The sequence below is a fragment of the Drosophila mauritiana genome, chromosome 2R (assembly GCF_004382145.1).
Source record: "Drosophila mauritiana strain mau12 chromosome 2R, ASM438214v1, whole genome shotgun sequence".
NCBI lineage: Eukaryota > Metazoa > Arthropoda > Insecta > Diptera > Drosophilidae > Drosophila > Drosophila mauritiana.
In genome coordinates, this window is record NC_046668.1 from 8568696 (window position 1) to 8586742 (window position 18047).

At 44.3% G+C, this 18047-nt stretch overlaps 5 protein-coding genes across 6 annotated transcripts; 3 read left to right on the forward strand and 2 right to left on the reverse strand.

The window, feature by feature from the left end:
- Window positions 1–241: 241 nt before the first annotated feature.
- LOC117137485 (39S ribosomal protein L42, mitochondrial) lies at window positions 242–698 on the forward strand. Its single transcript, XM_033298964.1, has one exon. The coding sequence runs from the start codon at window positions 274–276 to the stop codon at window positions 646–648; it is 375 nt and encodes a 124-aa protein (XP_033154855.1). The 5' UTR covers window positions 242–273; the 3' UTR covers window positions 649–698.
- Window positions 670–2169, reverse strand: LOC117137484 (cyclin-dependent kinase 10). The gene is made up of 5 exons (XM_033298963.1): window positions 1966–2169; window positions 1832–1904; window positions 1398–1775; window positions 898–1344; window positions 670–832 (listed from the first exon to the last, which is right to left on the reverse strand). Exons 1-5 carry the CDS (start codon window positions 2092–2094, stop codon window positions 696–698), a joined length of 1164 nt encoding a protein of 387 aa, XP_033154854.1. The 5' UTR covers window positions 2095–2169; the 3' UTR covers window positions 670–695.
- Window positions 2170–2302: 133 nt separating this feature from the next.
- LOC117136325 lies at window positions 2303–4453 on the forward strand. The gene is made up of 4 exons (XM_033297179.1): window positions 2303–2847; window positions 3412–3559; window positions 3620–3970; window positions 4030–4453. Exons 1-4 carry the CDS (start codon window positions 2652–2654, stop codon window positions 4451–4453), a joined length of 1119 nt encoding a protein of 372 aa, XP_033153070.1. The 5' UTR covers window positions 2303–2651.
- A 93-nt stretch (window positions 4454–4546) lies between these two features.
- LOC117136324 (nodal modulator 3) lies at window positions 4547–9111 on the reverse strand. Its single transcript, XM_033297178.1, has 6 exons — window positions 8969–9111; window positions 8302–8848; window positions 7263–8148; window positions 6683–6861; window positions 5656–6620; window positions 4547–5595 (listed from the first exon to the last, which is right to left on the reverse strand). Exons 1-6 carry the CDS (start codon window positions 9109–9111, stop codon window positions 4716–4718), a joined length of 3600 nt encoding a protein of 1199 aa, XP_033153069.1. The 3' UTR covers window positions 4547–4715.
- A 2733-nt stretch (window positions 9112–11844) lies between these two features.
- LOC117137227 (protein eiger) lies at window positions 11845–17662 on the forward strand. 2 transcript variants are annotated; one of them, XM_033298584.1, is made up of 7 exons: window positions 11845–12642; window positions 14968–15093; window positions 16090–16415; window positions 16478–16582; window positions 16693–16757; window positions 16835–16924; window positions 17013–17662. In XM_033298584.1, the coding sequence occupies exons 1-7, from the start codon at window positions 12472–12474 to the stop codon at window positions 17375–17377; spliced, it is 1248 nt and encodes a 415-aa protein (XP_033154475.1). In that variant the 5' UTR covers window positions 11845–12471; the 3' UTR covers window positions 17378–17662. The 2 variants fall into 2 exon arrangements, with proteins under 2 accessions (XP_033154475.1, XP_033154476.1); XM_033298585.1 differs by having other exon boundaries at window positions 16853–16924.
- The last annotated feature ends 385 nt before the right edge of the window (window positions 17663–18047 follow it).

Below are 18047 nucleotides of genomic sequence, written 5' to 3' on the forward strand. Positions count from 1 at the left end.
GAGGTGACGAAACATCGATGTTTTTAGACTATCGATGTTTTTATTGGAAAGAAATCGATAAAGGTAAAATTATTTAAAAATGTAACTGTATATTAGCCTTTTTTGCCTAACCATCTACACAGAGTAACCATCGAAACGGTTTCAGATTTAATTTTTGAAGTATTAGCTATTTTTATCCAAGCATTGAAAAAAAGCTAATGTTGCATTACTGCCTATTAATTAAAGCGATAACATTCCAGCTGTTCAGTTATCGGTTCACCTCTAATTGTGAAAATGTCAGCGGCACGTTTATACGGAGGATTTCGTTTATTTTCCTCGAGCGCCGTGCAACACAATGCCGTCGGTGGCAAGAGCCTGGTGGAGGCCGTGGCAGTGACCAAAAATGGACGCACCATTGTGGCTTGGCATCCGGACACACCAGTGCCCTACGAGAACACCCTGCCGCTGCCAAAGATCAGCGAGATTCAGAGCTCGGCGGTGGTTAAGGAATCGGCTCTGAAGACGGCGATGCGTGCCTTTAAGAGCAAACATCCAGAAGTGGCTCGCCAGGAGCTGATGCAGCTGACCCACACCACTAAGCACCGCTGGTTTCCACGCGCCCGCGACAGGAAGGCCAAGCAAACGCCGATGGACCGGCCGTACCTATAGTTTTCCACCCAGTGCATTGCATAATGTTCAAATAAATTCGTTCTTATTTACTCCATGCGTTGACGCTTAATGAATACATTGAGCAAATCCGAGATGGGAATGTCGGCGGGAGGCTGGACAGCTGGAGGAGCTGCAGTATTGTTCCTGTGCTGAGGGAAAGTGGGCATCATGCCCGGGTCACAAGCTAAAAGTGGAAAATGGTTTAGTCCCTTGAAAACTTTCTTTGTCACAATAGAAATCCCAACTCACCCTGCGGCGGATCGACAAAGTACTTGCTTTTCAGGCACTCTTCGGCCGTGGCTCTCGTTTTTGGGTTGTAGATAAACAAAATGTTCAGGAGATTCCTGCCTGATTGGCCAATCATGTGAAACTTCGGCGTAAGGTTATTATAGGGCTGTTGACTTAAGGTAAAATTTTGTACAGCGGGCAGATCGGCAAAGCCTGGCCAAATGGACTCCGATGGAGCTCCCAAGAGATCGATGATCATGTCCAGCTGTGCAATCTCCGAATTGCCCGGCAGCAGAGGTTTTCCGAGCAGCAGCTCACCAAGAATACAGCCAAACGCCCACATATCCACCGCCGTGGTGTGTGTTCGGCATCCCAACAGAAGTTCCGGTGCCCTGTACCACAAAGTAACCATCTGGGGAGTCATTGGTTTCGGGGGGTTGCTAAACATGCGGGCCAGTCCAAAATCAGCTGGGGAATGGAAATTAGGCGATATAGGGATTAAATATAGTTTATCTTCTTACCAACTTTAATGCAGCCCTTGTCGGTCATCAGCAGATTGGATACCTTTAGATCCCTATGGATCATAAAGCGCGAATGGAGGTACTTTAATGCTTTAAGCACTTGCAAGGTGATGCACTTAACCTCGGACTCGGTGAAGGGCTGCGACATATTGTCTAGCACGGAGGCTAGGTCCTGCTCGCAGAAATCCATTACCAGGAAGATGCTGTCCAGGCTTTTGCCCACCACCACCTCACGCAAGCGGACAATATTCTCATGATGGCACTGCTTAAGGATCATGATCTCGCGGAGTCCACTAATTGGCAGCCCATCCTTTTCCTGATCCATGCGGACCTTCTTTAAGGCCACAATCTCATTGCTACGGGTGTCACGTGCGCGATCTGCAGGGGATTTCAGGTTAACCGAATGCGTTAAATGCATATGCAACCAAACTTACAGACAATTCCATAGCTGCCCTCGCCCACGCGGTTCAGTTTCTCGAATTCGGAGACAGGACGACAGCGGCCAAACTGAGATATTCGCATAAATCAAATGTTCTGATGAAGATTAGCTAGAAGGAATCTTATTTACCAGATTCTGCTCGGGAATCGGCATGGGTGTTCCGGTGTTTAGCGACATGAGGAAACCCTTCCGGGTAATGGGCGCCTGGGGATCCGGCGCGGGATTGGTGTCCACATCGTTTGACTTTAAGCTGGACATCCTTTAAGTAAGATGCATTTATTTACGAAGCCAATAACGTCAACAAATGTTTACAAGATTTAATTAGAGATGGAAGTTCTAGATCGATATATGCTCGACCTGTCCGATAGCCCCCGTTAGAACTTTTTTAACCGGTTCGATTTGGCGGGGTTTTACATAACTTTTGAAAACGGTTCTGGGAAAAACGCCAATTGTAGATTACCGTACATGTAGGCCCATATTTCGTAATAGATACTAATTGAACCAAAGACAAAAGTGGCTAGAAACGCGGGCACGATTTATGAAAGTGAAATTGCACTAGTTTAAAGAAATTTCAAATGCATGTCTTGGGCATTAAACTCGTCATCGCGGGCCATACGCATGTGTGAAAATCTGCGCGTAAAGCCACAACAACGACGCTTCAATTATCACTCTGAGCTTGGAGCGGATCACCGGTAGCCGGTGGTATATAAGCCGGCTACCCGGCTTCGAGCTGCATCATTCGGTTCTGCAGTGACCAACCAAAGCCATAGGGATACCAGCTTTTACTCTTTACACCGCTCCAACGCTAAACCATCATGCACAAGAACACCATTTGGTACGCAGCTGTGCTCCTTGTCGTTTACTTCACCCTGGTGTTTTGCGAGAAGACGAAGAACGAGGAGGCTCCGGCGCAATTGGATAACCAAGTGGAGGACACTTGGGAAAATCTCGGCCGGGAGTTAATGGAGTTTGAGGGACGTACTCGCCGCCATCGCCACCACATGTTCTGGTGTAAGTAATATCGAACATTAAAAAAGTGTAAATTCCTCATTTTACAAGCCATTTAAAGCAAACAAATATAATTAATCATAATATCAAATTTTAAACTCCCAAAATGTGTAAACATTCCAATCTCTGCAATTCTTAGATTAAACAGAAACTGCTTTATAAAAGTTACTTAACAATAATCACCCAGACACTTTTCAGTACACAGATACTACCGATGTTATCAAAAAGCCTAATTTATATAACAATTAGCGAGCGAGTATTACAATTATTCTGATCGTTCGGAATCAACATAATCACATCTCATGGGCGTTAACCATCCCACTTTCTTTCGAAAGTTTCCCCACAGTTCAAATCCCAAGCCAGACGCACCTCATCCAAACTGGACGATCACGAATTGCTCGCAATTAACACTTTTCACTTTCAATCTTGGGCATAGATATTGGTTAATAAATTGTCGTGAAACCTTCTTCAAGAGTAGAAGTAGAAGTCGAGCAGTGAAAGTTTTCCAAATCTGATGCAATGGAAAATTATTTAATCGTGTCGATATTATTGTTATTATCTTCACAGATCGTCACCTATGGCCCATTGCCATTGCTTACTGGATCAAGGTGAAAGTGGTGATCGTATCCTTCTTTGTGGGCAGTGCCATTTACTTGGGTCTGCGCTATTTCTGGCCCCATGCCAGGTGCAACCAGGAGATCATCCTGGATCATCCGTAAGTAGATCTCAAAACTTCGTCCCTTACCGGCTTATTAATAATTCCATTTTTTTTTAGTCCTTCGTCTTTCTCCCATCACGATCACATTCCCTACTCTCTGGACCACGATCACTCGGAGCACTATGATGCTCCTTCATCTTTTGACTCCGGCGCCAGTTTCGAGCCCTATTCCGGATACAGCAGCTATGCAGGATCGGACATTGTCTCCGATGTGCATGGCGACTACCATAGCGAATCTCCCTCTGGACCAAGTGGCCCATCTGGTCCCGTAGATACACGCCGTCGCGGACGGCGTAGCGCTGCAGATAACGCCCATTTGATCCAGGATGAGCAGGAGGAAGAGCACGTGGAGATTGTGGATGAGGAAATTTCAGAGAGCGTGGCTCGCCAAATGCCCGCCGAAGAGCAGTAAGTACAAAATATTTGTTATTCACTAGATAAGGTAACATTTTCGAATTCATCTTTAGGATTGCCGATTTTATGTTCGCCTTTTTGGGCCTGGACTCGAAGGCGTGCCGACGCCGATTCGTCTGTGAAATGGAGTTCAGATCCAAGTTAAATCCGCTGACCAGCATGGCCTTCCGCATTGTGGGTCGCGGATTCTTTGAGAAGTACACCAATGCCAGGAATCCTATGGCCAGGGCCACCAGCTTTGGCGAGTGTGCTGCCGTTAATCCCGAGTGCATTTTCGTGGAGAACGATAACGCCGAGGAAAATCCGGAGTCGGAGGCACACCAGGAGGCTGAACAGCAACAGGAGGAGCAGGCAGCCACCGAGGAATCTGCCGCTGAGGATTCCCAGAATGAGATCAACCTCCAAGCCGAAAGGCGACGAGCCAAACACAAGAATCGCAAGCTCAGCTCCATTGCCGAGCACATCCTGATGCAGTAGAACAACCTTGTCTAATTAATCTATTTAATTGTATTTATTTATTTTAGCTATAAGAGTGGATAACGAACACAAATAAACTTGCCTCAATCTATGTATGGAAAGTGAAAAATTACAACGTTTTCTTAAATGCATTCCAAATTAAAAAGTTTAAGTTACAACAGGGTTAAACAAAATCTCACAGAAACAAAAACCAGATGAATACCTACCGCGAATACCTCGAAATGTGACTAAATTGAACAACTAATGCGACTATCAGTCGGAACTAAATCTTCTTGGTCTTTTTCTTCTTGATGGCATTTATCTGGTCAGCCATCTGTTCAATCTCGCGCTGGTTGATTGGCTCGTTCTTGCGCACCTGCGTCTTGCTTTTCTGTCGCTGGGCGAGATCGGCGGCGACATCGTTAAGCTTGCTCCACACGAAGCTGAGGAAACTGGTGGCCAGATCCTGCTTAAAGAAGGCAATGGCCACCAAGGCGATGAGCACCAGAGCCGAAATCGAATTCTGGTTGAGATCAGCTTCGGCGGCGCGCACCTCTGGCTTGAACTCCAGCTCAACGAACACGGAACCCCTGTCAGCCACAAACGTAGTCGATGGCAGCTTGTAGGTATATGTTTTATCAGAGAGGGTGGACTGCAGTTCTACCACGTAGCTCTTGCCGTCCAAAGGAATGCGAGGGAAGAAGACGGTGATGCCTGGGTTCAGTCTTGCTTTAGGATTCACCGGGGTGCCCACACGCTGCGAGAATACAGGAGAATCCGAGTTTCCTTTGCGGTACATCACAATGCGCAGCGTCTTGTAGTGTTCATTGAGTGTGGCCGTCACCCTGCCAGTGATGTCCACGATCTTCAAGGGACTAATAGCCACCAGGTTTATGTCACGCACATCCTCGCTGGCCACCTTAACCGTGTGCTGGGCAGGAATAGATCGCTCCACGATCTCCTTGTCGGGGACGACGCGCACGGAGTAGCTACAGCCAGGTTGCAGACCTCGGATGCGATACTGTCCATTCGCCTCGCTGGTGGCCTCCTCCGGCTGCTGGGGACAAAAGTTATCGGCTGTGGCCTGAACATTAACGCCGGCGAATGGATCACCGTTTAGGGAGCTCACTGTGCCAAAGATTGAGTAAGCGAATCGCTTGCCACTTTAAAAATATGGAAATGCTTTATATGTATGTTGAGGAATGATCAGAAATTGTACTTACACAAGGGTAACAGACACAGTCTCGCCATCCTTAATGTCAATCATTTTTGAGTTGGGCTCGAATTTGTACTCCTTCATCATGGGACGCAGGTAGTACTGCGATGGCGAAAGGGAGTGGAAGTTAATAGCTCCATTATCGCCGGTGACGAGGTTCTTGCGATAGCTCTCCCCACCGCTCAGCGAAAGGAGGACTCCGCCCAATGTCTGACCAGCCTCATCCTTGACAACCACGGAAATCTCGCAGAGTTTGTGAGCACTAAACGAAGCTGTCTGGCGGTTGTAGTCGCTGAAAACGTACGACTCCTTTTCGGCCTTAAGGTCAAAAGCAAGAGACTCTTCAATTGGGCCAAACTTAAATTCTCCGGTGACGGAGGTGAGTACTTCCAGGCTCTGCAACTCAGGCTGATCAGGGAAAGACAGTGTGATCTTTGCATCCTTAATGGCAGGAACAACCTTTCCGCGTAGAATCAAACCTCTGGTAGCCACAAAGTTGAAGGCAATATCTACACAATCGCTGCTGCCAACAATTTCGTGTTGCTGGGGCGCAAACAGCAAGACATCGCTCACTGGTGTAATACGAAGGACCTGTTCCGGTTTGAGATACGTGTCGTAGCGGTAGGCGAACTTGCCATCTACTTTGTGGGACTCAGCAACGGGTGTGATCACCTCCTGACCCAGCGATTCAGATTCGAGCACAAGCTTAATGGAATCAGCAGTGGGTTCGGTGGACAGAACTCGAACGCCAGTCTTGTGGGCCACTGCATTAATGATTAGTGTTTGCAACTGATCTGGTTCTGGAGTAATGAACTTGCTGGGTAGCGACTCATCATACGTGTGGCAGCCCTCTAGCTTGAAATCGTAGCTACCATACTTGTTCACGCAAAATGTATTCACTCCTGACGCAATCTTCAGCGATTCAGTAGGTGCCTTTGGCTCAGAAGGTCCAGTGACGTGAGTGTATTTCATCTTAAAAGGAAAATTTACATCATTCAATATACATATTAAGTCCTTTAAACAGTCAGACTTACCAGTGCCCGATGGCTAGAGATAATGGACACCTCGTAGCCCTTGTGTACAAATGGGGGCGCATCCTCTTCAGCAGAAGCGACGTTCAGGAACACACGGGTCGATTCGTAGCAGAGATTTCCCTGGGGAATTGTAAGTTCATAGGGACCAGGAAGCATATCCTTAAAAACGTATTTGCCACCTACGATCCAAAAGCATAAGATTGATGATAGGTTATTTTAGATGATAAATGGTTACTCGGAAGACCATCCTAATTAAAACAGAACCATCACGCCAAAGATACATTATCTACTGTTGTAATCTCATTACTTATCAGCGACCTGGTAACGAAATCCGTGTCACCTAATATTGTTACCTAGTGAACTTCTATGTACTTTTTTAATTTAAATATATGTAAAAATGGTTTTGAAACTACAATTATTAGCACATATCCATTTCTGCTGAATACTTTTTAATCTTTTAAAATAGCTTTTTTCAACTGCAGATTATTTCTTGTGAGCAGGATAATCAAATTTAAACCTAAATTGTTTATGGCTACATTTTTCAGCATTCGTACGCTTAAACTTAATAATAATTACTTACGATGTGCCCTGGCCTTCCATTTGTTCTCCGTGGGCTGACCGGTGGCATCTAAAGCCTGCAGGGTGACCTCAGCGGAAGTGCAGGTGGCGGTAGCATCAGGCAGACACTGCAGTTCGCCGCGAATCTTTGCGCGCAGCTGGGAAAAGGTTATGCCATTGACGGGTGCATCGCGAACCTCCGTCTGCTGCTGAACAGGGAAGAACTGCACTCCAGCGGCCTTGTCAGCATCCGTGGTCAGGACTTCAATGGTATATTTGCCAACAGGAAGAAAGGCGCACCAGTTTCCGGTCTCCGCGTTTGTGTAAGCCGACGAGTGGAAAGTGGAGCCGATCTTGGTAAGTCCCACATTGTGTGATTTCGGGGACACTACTTTTCCGCACACCTCATAAGCAGATGGCACAATGGTGGGCAGGGAAGCTGTGTTGATCTGAGCCTTGACTTGCAGGGGGGAAAACTGCAGCTGGGAGGACTCCACTTCGATGTTGACCGTGCCTGCCTTTAAGTTTTCCAACGTATATGAGCCCTGGGCATCAGTCTCGGCCACCTTCTTTCCATTTACTTTAACAACAGCTGACTTTAGCGGTTCCCCTCCGTCGGAGGTCAGGACTCGACCAGAAACTGTGAAGCCTGTGATCTTGAATTCGTCCTTGACTTGCAGCGTATCCTTGCCCACTTCTAGTTCCAACCGCTCGGGACTCAAGTGCAGCTTCAACTTAGAATCTAGGTTGATAGCTTGCAACAGGTACTTTCCAGATGGCACGTTCTTGAAAATATACTCTCCCGATTTGTCCAACTGGGAGAAGCAGGAGGATGCGGATTCGTAGGCGCTATTAACACTATTAGCCGGCGCTGGGGAGGATGTCTCACATTTTGGCACTAAAGATTGCTAAAAAAAGAACAAGGATAAACGTTAATAATTGGTTAAGTTAAAAATTTAATTTAATTTATGTAAAGTGTATACAACAGCTTAAAATAAATGAAACAATTTTTGTGTACTACTTTCTTTTCAGAATATGTGTTAGCAAAGGACTATACTTACTCCTTTCTTCTTGTAAAGAGCCACACCCAGATTTCCAGGAAGCGGCGAGCTGGAATCAAAGCGACCAACCACATCGAATCCAGAGACTACCAAAGAGTTCGCCGGCAGCTCGGTGTTACCGCTAACCACGACCACCTTGTGCTCCGCCTTGGAGAAGTGCCACCTTGCATGCGATGCCTTGACCACGTAGTTACCGGGAATAATGGGCGTAAAGGAGAACACTCCGTTCGCATCGCTCTTTGTGCGCCGGACTTCGCCCTGTTCAGATCGCAGTTCCACGTCTACGCCACGGGCACCGCCGCCGGCGGCGAGGGCCACCTGTCCGGTGATGCCAAAGCCCTTGAACACAAAGTTCACATCGCGACCCTGGCTGCAAACGTCGGTCTTGCCATCGAAGTTCAATTCCACCTGTTCCGGCTCGAAGCTCCAGCCCGGTGGCGGAGAAATGCTAAGCAGGTAGTCGCCCTTGTCGTAAATCGGCAGGAAGTAATATCCGTTAGAGGGTGAGCAGTCCGTCTTGTCCTTCAGGGATCCCTGCTTGGTCAGCCTGCAGAGGGAGATGGAATTAGGTTAATCACATACGGGCCAGTTAATTTATTATTCAATTAGCGGCCACCATGCGCCACAATTCTTATCAGGTCATCCCAGAAAGGGAACTTCTACTTACAGTTTGATCTCCACCCGGGAAAAGTCGATCTCGGCGTGGCTCTTGATGAAGCCACCGCAGCCGACGACCTCCACCTCGCCGGCGTTGGCATTTTGGAAAAGTTTAATTAATAAAATTACGAAAACGCCGGAAAAAAACCTCATTTTGACTACGTGCCCAGAGTGACCAGGGCTGCACCTTACGAATACGGGCGACAGTGTGGCCGTTCGTTAAAGTACACACTCAGTTTTCGATAGTTACCAAAATAAACATTTGATTATTTAAATACTGCATCCGTTAAAATAACGGTTTTAAAAGCCTTAGTATCATCGGTTTTATTACATTTAAATGCACGTTACTTTTGATACATAACACATGGCTTGCGATTTAATTTAAAATCTACATTACAATTATAACAATTCAATTTAAACATATGTATTCTAAATATTGTAGAACAGTTTGCTTTATTTTTGTTTTTTTTTCAGTTTACTTTACAGTTTACATATATATTTTGGTCAAGCAACAACACCCATTTTACATTTTTGATGATCAAATAAAAATAATTTGAATGTTACCTCTTCACTTCATATTTCATTTTATTATATCAGTTGATTTTATCTTTTTCCCAATCTCAACTTAGTTATCGTTAAGGATGGGCAATAAAAGAAGTGCGATTGTGCGATAAAGTGGATAGAATTGTTATTAAGCGCTCACCATTTGGCATCGACATTGAACACACTTTGCTGAAACAGATAATGGCTTGTCGTATATTAATAATCGGAACCAATTTCCATCACCCCAATGCAAGATAAAGACTCATACCCGAATATACATACGCATGTACATATCTATGTTTGTACATGGATGAGTGTGCGAATCAATCCGAAGTAAACCGATCTGAGGCCTCAGGCCCCGAGATATTGCTGCAAAGAAATTCATTTCAAGCGTCGTTGGTGCTATTGCGGCGCATGTCTAATAAATATCATCGCCGATCGCGCGATAAACGACTTGCACATAAGGAATCCACAGTACGGAATATATGGGTCCGAACTCCCCAGTCTTTGATCCGATCCAAACAAAGCCCAAGAGAAGCGCTACTTACTCAATGGGGGGAGAATATGTGTAATGGCATGACTGGGTGTCTGTACTGTAGCCATGTCAATTGTCCGGCATTGACTTTGAAAAATCGCCTCGAGATCGTCTTGCTTCTTGGCCGTGCGCCATTAAGTGAGGCTGAGGGTTAACCCTCTGTGCAAGCACGTGATATATCTAGATCTTACAATATCATGTGTATGTTCATCGACATACCAGCTCAATGCTGATATATGTTTGCAAGATCATCATACATCACTGCATAAAAACAAAAGGTCTTAGAGCTTAGATTGAAACAATTCTTGCGATGTGTTCCATAATTAAGCTTTCCAGAACTGATGTGGTATGAAACAAATGATGTAATACAAAAAAGTAAGAAATATACTAGTAGCTCTTCCAAATCATTGTACATATATAAAATAGGAAATAATTGATTTACCATTTCCGAATATTGGAAATTATAAATAAAAATGTGGTCTTGCACACTGCGAAAGAAGATAACGACTAATGGGTTAAGAAGTGCACCGGAAGTGTATGCCATCCGATCCCCGCTGTTTCGGCCTGAGGTCTACCTGTGGTTACCTGCCCGTCGCAGACGATTAGAAGCTAATTAGCTGACCAGCGCCGACATTTGCATCTTTGCCGAATCCCGACACCCTTGGGCGGATTTACGATACGCGTCTGTTCCGCAGCCAGTCCGGCAGACAAGTTGTCGCGACGGTGGCTGATCGGATCGGATCAGCATTAGGTTTATGGCTACCCGCTACCCGCAATTAGAACCCGTACTTAGGCACGGCGCTGACAGACCCAGATCGTCGGTCTAAGTAATAATAAATACGATTTTAATGAAATGCTAAAAGTTCATTTGGCTTATCTATGGGTTTGTCAACGATCCGCCGCTTTTCGGAACTCAATTAGCTGCGGCTCGGGAATCGAAGATCGGGGATCTGTCCCATGTCAGTGTCATGAAGGGAGCTCGAACAAAGCAGCCACACAGAGAAAATGAAGCGAAACCCCGGGGATGCGAAGCCAAGCCGCTTACAGTGGTGCCGATTTCAAAAAGCAATCGAGCAACCCCTATTAATCGCAGGGGGAGGTTTTAAGTGCACAAAACACATAAAAAGAAATTAAAGCAGTGGAAAACACTGCGCAAAAAGTCAAACACGCTTTGCTACTTATGATCGCCATATGGGCAAGGGGAATCGGAACCGAGTACAGTATGTCTTGCCTAACAACGAAGAGATGGTCTTAAATATGGCATCAAATATTCTAAATTGGATACACTATTTTCTTCTCTTTCAATACATGCTATTAAAGTCCGTTATTTGAGCATTTCAATTTGATATTGAAATAATGATAACATTATTAAATTCTTAACAAAATTAGACTTCAGAATGGCTATTTGTACTATTATTTCATTTTATATCATATTATAAAAATTTTGCAAATATTTCTTATGCGCACCCTATTTATGAATTTCGTTAAATTTGTTATAATAAATAAAAGTCTTATCTACATATGTAAAAGTGTGGAAATATAATAATTAATTTCATTCCTGCTTGCAAGAGCCCACTGTACCACCAAAACACCACCCCGGGAGAGCCTTGCCAAAAATTAATTACACAAAGTAAACAGCGCAGGCGCCCTTAAGTATACCGCGCATCCTCGCCACGTGAGCGAGGGAGATGGTGCCAACACATTGTACCTCTTGCTCGCCTGCCTGCTCGAACGTGAGAAATCAAGTGCCGCTCGGTTCGTTTTCGCTCAGCTCACGTTCCCGTTCTCAGTTCAAATTCATTCTCTTTCGAATCGTCGAAGCGAACGGACGTTTGAAGCGAGAAAAGAAACCGGTAAAATCTCAGATCCCAAGCAAGCGCGTGCGTGCATGATAGCGAAGAAAAAAGCTATCCGTTTCAGTTAACTACTTACCAAGATCGAATTTCGCCATCGGGCAAATTACTAAAAATACATAAGTGCAACTCGTTTACTGTGTGTCCTGTGTTTTTTTTGGTTTTCGCTGTGCCTTTATCACAAACAAGAACTGATAAAACTAGAAAATATCTCGAGGAACTTGTTTTCGCGCTTTTCTTTTTCCAATTGCGGAAGAGAAAAACAAGCAGCAAACAAGAGTGAAAATACAATCTTAAAAGGGCACCGTCAGCAGCCCGCGGGGTTTATCTATATAGATGTCGCAGCTTATCATCTCATGCTGTCTGTGAGATTGTTCTGTGTGCTCGTATAGTATCTTAAATACATAGAGTGTGTTCATATAAAGTGCGACAAAGCTCGATTGGAAACAGCTGTCGAGTGCCCTTGAGTGGGTGGGCAAGATCGTCATCATCATCATCGTCGTCGTCATTATCAACAGAATCAGCATCAGCATCAGCATCTGGAGGCCCCGTTTGCTCTAAGATCCCCAGTGTTCATCAATTATGACTGCCGAGACCCTCAAGCCGTTTATAACGCCAACGAGTGCCAACGATGATGGTTTTCCGGCCAAAGCGACCAGCACGGCGACCGCCCAGCGACGCACCCGCCAGCTGATCCCCCTGGTTTTGGGGTTCATCGGTCTGGGGCTGGTCGTTGCCATTCTCGCACTAACGGTAAGTTTCCCTTGGATGATATATTCACTAGCATTTACCCAAGTGCAGCCCAATCAGTTATTATTGCCCATTTGGATCGGTTATCGCGATTCTAAACACGCCAAATAGACGCTGAACTGGATGAAATTGTATTTAGGTACTACAAAATTTTCATTAAGATGCTATTTATTGATAACATTGCGTTTCTATCTGCCTGCTTAAGATAACAAATAATGCTTAAAGATGTTTAATTAAAATGGCACAAAGCATAATAAGTAATGATATAATTACAAATAAATAAATAGTATAGCATATTTTAAGAGTGTTTGAGCGTCGTACAATCTCTTCTGTCGCATTTTATGTTTTTAATGTTATTTAGCACACGAAATCGTAAAATGTGCTCAATAGATTTAGTTAATGAATTTAATTTGAAAAAGATTAAAGTACTCACTTCCAAATTAAAATGGCCATTCCATACATACATGAATGCCTTTGTTTTTGTTGCTGTGTGCGATCAATGATTCGTCGGAATTCCAAAGGTGTGGGGATATCAGTTATTGGTGGGAGTTTTCCCAGAATATAGATAGGAATGAGTTGTTATGGGCTATGTTGTTCAATGATATTTTGGGCGCCAAAGTGGGCCAATCATGATTAATGGCCGGTTTAATTACTGTTTAAAAATGTGTGTAAGGGTTTTACACTGATTCTTAAACTAGACTTTTGTAGAATTCTTCCCAGCGTGTTTTATTTTGGTAGCTTAATTTATAATTTTGTTAAGTTATCTCTTAAAAAACCATCGCAAAGACTGTTAGTTTTATCTGGAAAACAGATTGCACCAATAAAGTAATGAAAGCATAAAAACAGAAAAAGATTTCATTCAGCCATGAACCGCCTTCTAGACTCTGAACAGACTCCTATTTTTCGGAAATGTTTATTTCAGTAGCTCGCCAAAATAAAATGCGAATAAATTTAAATGCAAATTGGACTTTAACAACGTATGTGTATAGACACCCCCGAAATCGCAATCTAAAAATGAATATTTAACCTCTGGCACGCTTCGGCTTATAAAGCTGTTTGTCACACAGTCTTTGTTGATGCCAAATTAAAGACGAAATTCCGCGGATGCATAAATTGAAATGAAAACAGACTTTATGATCCGTGACCGTCGCAGATAGGTTAACTATAATTTGGCATGAAACTATATTTAGAGCGGGAAACACGGCGGTTTCTTGGCTGATCAAGCGATGTCATCACCGACACGTCTTTAGGCCAAATCGGTTCCCAATGATCCAGCTAATCCAAATAAAGCGGATGCAGATGCTAGAGAAATGTTTATCGGTACATGTCTGTTCTTGCTTTTGTTTTTGTTCAACCGATTTAAATAAATGCCACTGAGTCGTTCTGTTATGCATTCGTAGCAGATAAATCTTCGACTGGGTTGTTGTGTCATGTTTTTCGCTGATAACTTTGCGAATGACTGTGCTCGCTGAAATCCGGATTTGAATTGCAGAAGATTAAGTTTGTGGACTTGAATCAGCTCCTTACCGCCCCCCCCCACCCAGGACTCCTCCATGACCCACTCAACTTTGGCTTAAGTGAACGGAAATCGTACAATTGACAATTGACTTGTAAATGATTGGCTTCAGCCACTGACGTGGGCCTCAAGTTCGGTTTTCCTCATAAATCTCCGTTAAGCCATGAAGCATTTTTCGTTGTTTAATTCAATTTCACTGACATCCGTACAAAGTGACCCTCATCATTTGGGGCCTCTGGGAAAGTGACAAACTGCAGGCGCTACGATCGATCTACTGATCGCCGATAAGCTCTAATGGAAAGTGGTTCACTGGAAACTTAAACAAGTTTCTTGGGTCCATAAATTATACAAGAATTCAGTACAAGTTGTTGTCTGTACCTACATGTATGTACATGTGTATATTTCCCCGTCTGCGCGCACAGTGGCTTAAGTTGAGCCATTCTTTTCGATTTCGGCTGCCAGTCGAAACTTGAGAAGTGTCTGTATGTACATGTATAAGGCGTCTGCTCGGCCTGAATGTTAATGATCCATTAAAGCAGATTATGTGGCTGAGTGGCGATCTGCGTACCTCGCCGTATTTCCCCACGAAATCTCTCTCGTCTCGCCTCTATCAGTTTGTTCAGTTAGTTTTTATATATTTTTCGGGTGTCAAAAGTTCGCGGCACTGGGTGTTATATGATGTGCCGGGCCTTAGCACCAGCTATAGATGTTTAATTGGGGCTACGTTAAATTGATTGCCCAACTGCTAATGAGCGGATGATTAGAAACGAGCCTGAATGAGTGTGTAACAATTGAATTATCTTATCGTGCAGATCTGGCAGACAACGCGTGTATCGCATCTGGACAAGGAGCTGAAGAGCCTGAAGCGAGTCGTCGATAATCTCCAACAGCGTTTGGGCATAAACTATCTGGACGAGTTCGACGAGTTCCAAAAGGAGGTGAGCAATTGCGTAAATCACTCTTGAACATCAATATTTGTACTCGGCGATGGGACAGGGGGGGCTGTAACATTTGCCCCGGGCAAATACAGGTCTCTCCAATTGTTTACAAAGTCGGAAATGATTGTTATTCCTTCAGGGCGGTACTTGAGTTTTTAATGAGGGTATATCGAACTTTTGTTATTGAGTATCTATTATGTTTAGGTTTTTTTTTGCATTTTATGATGGCATAAACTTTTAAGGTATCTCATAGTCGGTAAGCCATGCGCCTGTTTTTGAAAAAAGAATGCCTCAAAAAAATGCCCAGACGTAATATGTGGTTATTGTGTGGGACATACAAAAATATTTATAGAATTATGTGCTAAAATATAATTTCGAAGCTGTTTCATCTGTTATTTGTTTCGTTCTTTTTTGTTAGCTGCTTGGCCAAAGGCACATGGGAAATTGTGATAGATTATTTGAATTATAATGTCTCTTTCCGCAGGGAAGCACTCAATTCAAATGTGAGGCGCCAGCCGGTTCACGTAATTTATGAGATACAAATCCCCAAGTGACAAAAGGCAAAAGCCCCAATAATTCAGCTAAAATACTAGGCTCTATCAGTAGATATAGTCGTTCAAGGCGAGCGATCGCTTTTGGCTGTATGTGACGATTGATCGAATCTCATCAAATGGCCTAATGGCCAGAGATCGTTTTAAGATTTTAAGATTTATTTATATTTTGATGGCTGGGCATCTGTGGAGCCAATTCTCTTGAGAGTTTCCTTCGCTTTTAAATATATGTACGTATGCACACAAGTATATGTATACGAGTATTATGTTTTTGAGCGAGGCGCCATCAATTAGGATGATGACGAAACAGCCTGTGCTGCGGGCGTGTGTCTAAAAATGAACGTCCCAAATGGATGCGAGATATGTGCCAGGACTGTGCCAGCTGCAGTCACGTACTTGGCCAAGTCTTCTGACCCAAAATGCTGACCCCATCCCTTCGTTGCAGTACGAGAATGCCCTCATCGACTATCCCAGGAAGGTGGATGGCCTCACGGACGAGGAGGACGACGACGATGGCGATGGTCTGGATTCCATGGCAGACGGCGAGGACGACGACGATAGCTACAGCTCTGTGGATGATGTTGGCGCAGACTACGAGGACTATACCGATATGTTAAACAAACTTAGCAATGCGCACACCGGCACCACGCCCACATCGGAGACCACTGCTGAGGGCGAGGGCGAGACGGACAGTGCATCATCCGCCTCGAATGATGACAATGTGTTCGATGACTTTACCAGCTACAATGCCCACAAGAAGAAGCATGAGAGGTGAGCACGGATGAAGTTTTCATGGATTTAACGTACTAAGTCTTCGCTTTTCCTCTTCACAGAAAATCTCGCTCGATTGCCGATGTTCGCAATGAGGAGCAGAATATTCAGGGAAATCACACAGAGCTTCAGGAAAAGTCATCCAATGAGGCAACTTCCAAAGAGAGGTAAGTAAAAAACAGGCAAGAAAAAACATTAGGTTATATGCTATAGGTTAATGTTAGATTGCTAACTGAGTAATAAAATACTTATGTATATATTTTCTTTATACTTGAAGCCCTGCACCACTTCACCATCGTCGCAGGATGCATTCCCGCCATCGCCACCTCCTAGTCCGCAAAGGTGTGTAGTGTAGAAAAGCGAAACAATTGGCAAAAATCGAATACCAAATCTCTATTCGCACCTCTGTTAATTTGCAGGTGAATCTCTTCTTTCAGCCAGATCCGAGGACTCGAGGCCAGCAGCCCACTTCCACCTGAGCAGCAGGCGGCGTCACCAAGGAAGTATGGGTAAGGAGATGCTTCCGCATCAAGCTTGTACATACATATGTACATGTACTACAGGCAATCTTATGAACCTACTTCTTGAATTTCTCAGGCTACCATGGAGATATGTACATTGGAAATGATAACGAGAGAAACTCTTATCAGGGACACTTTCAAACGCACGATGGCGTCTTGACGGTGACCAATACAGGCCTATATTACGTATACGCCCAGATATGCTACAACAACTCGCACGACCAGAACGGATTTATCGTCTTTCAAGGAGACACTCCATTCCTGCAGTGCTTGAACACGGTGCCCACCAACATGCCACATAAGGTGCACACCTGCCACACGAGTGGTCTGATCCACCTGGAACGAAACGAGAGGATCCATCTGAAGGACATTCACAACGATCGCAATGCAGTTCTGCGGGAGGGAAACAACCGAAGCTACTTTGGCATCTTCAAGGTGTAAATTGGAGAGATTATCCCCGGTCAGAAGATGGAATACCAGTTTAAGCTTTAGTCCCCGCGACTGCTCGTGAATGCGATTCATCGCCAGCGTGAATCCATTAGTTCGTAGTACCTAGTCTTAGTCACTCAGTCTTAGTCACTCATAACCTAATCTCAATCGGAATCGCGCATACTGCATGGATATTAGTCAGAAAACGGAGGAAAATCATATTTATTTTGTATATACTCGTTCGACTCTAAAAAGTGAATAAAAATATATGTAGCTATTACCCGCTTGTTTAAGAAACATCAATTGAATCAATTGCAACCAGTATCAATTGAATATTGCAATTATGAATATTCGTTCCTAGTATACTTCGATTCGAAAAACTTAGCACATCAATTCAAATCTCAAATGAAGAGAGATTCAAAGGATATGACCCCCAGCTTTATTTGCGCAATTCCTGCTTACTATGGTCTTTATTAAAAATTGTGAATGGAATTTCGTCAAAGGGCAGGGCAATTGCTATGCAACTGGATAATATCCGGACCGGGAGTTGTGTTGCAGCCGGAGCGTCTGTCCCGGGCAACATCTGCATCGCCATCGTCATGGAAGCCACAGGAGAGCAGGGAAGTCCGAACTTCCAATCTTTTTTCCCACCTGTTCCGAGAATTCGGACAATTGGACACGA

Bases quoted from the DNA above. Each gene is read 5' to 3' on its own strand.
- LOC117137485 (XM_033298964.1), top strand. From the start codon at position 274: ATGTCAGCGGCACGTTTATACGGAGGATTTCGTTTATTTTCCTCGAGC.
- LOC117137227 (XM_033298584.1), top strand. From the start codon at position 12,472: ATGACTGCCGAGACCCTCAAGCCGTTTATAACGCCAACGAGTGCCAAC. The intron at 12,643-14,967 runs GTAAGTTTCCCT...CTTATCGTGCAG, and splicing joins TTGCCATTCTCGCACTAACG to ATCTGGCAGACAACGCGTGT. The intron at 16,583-16,692 runs GTAAGTAAAAAA...TTATACTTGAAG, and splicing joins GAGGCAACTTCCAAAGAGAG to CCCTGCACCACTTCACCATC.
- LOC117136325 (XM_033297179.1), top strand. From the start codon at position 2,652: ATGCACAAGAACACCATTTGGTACGCAGCTGTGCTCCTTGTCGTTTAC. The intron at 2,848-3,411 runs GTAAGTAATATC...TTATCTTCACAG, and splicing joins TCGCCACCACATGTTCTGGT to ATCGTCACCTATGGCCCATT. The intron at 3,971-4,029 runs GTAAGTACAAAA...ATTCATCTTTAG, and splicing joins CAAATGCCCGCCGAAGAGCA to GATTGCCGATTTTATGTTCG.
- LOC117136324 (XM_033297178.1), bottom strand. From the start codon at position 9,111: ATGAGGTTTTTTTCCGGCGTTTTCGTAATTTTATTAATTAAACTTTTC. The intron at 8,849-8,968 runs GTAAGTAGAAGT...CTCCCTCTGCAG, and splicing joins TCCCGGGTGGAGATCAAACT to GCTGACCAAGCAGGGATCCC. The intron at 6,862-7,262 runs GTAAGTAATTAT...TTTGGATCGTAG, and splicing joins ATGGAAGGCCAGGGCACATC to GTGGCAAATACGTTTTTAAG.
- LOC117137484 (XM_033298963.1), bottom strand. From the start codon at position 2,094: ATGTCCAGCTTAAAGTCAAACGATGTGGACACCAATCCCGCGCCGGAT. The intron at 1,905-1,965 runs GTAAATAAGATT...CGAATATCTCAG, and splicing joins CGATTCCCGAGCAGAATCTG to TTTGGCCGCTGTCGTCCTGT. The intron at 1,345-1,397 runs GTAAGAAGATAA...TCCATTCCCCAG, and splicing joins CAAGGGCTGCATTAAAGTTG to CTGATTTTGGACTGGCCCGC.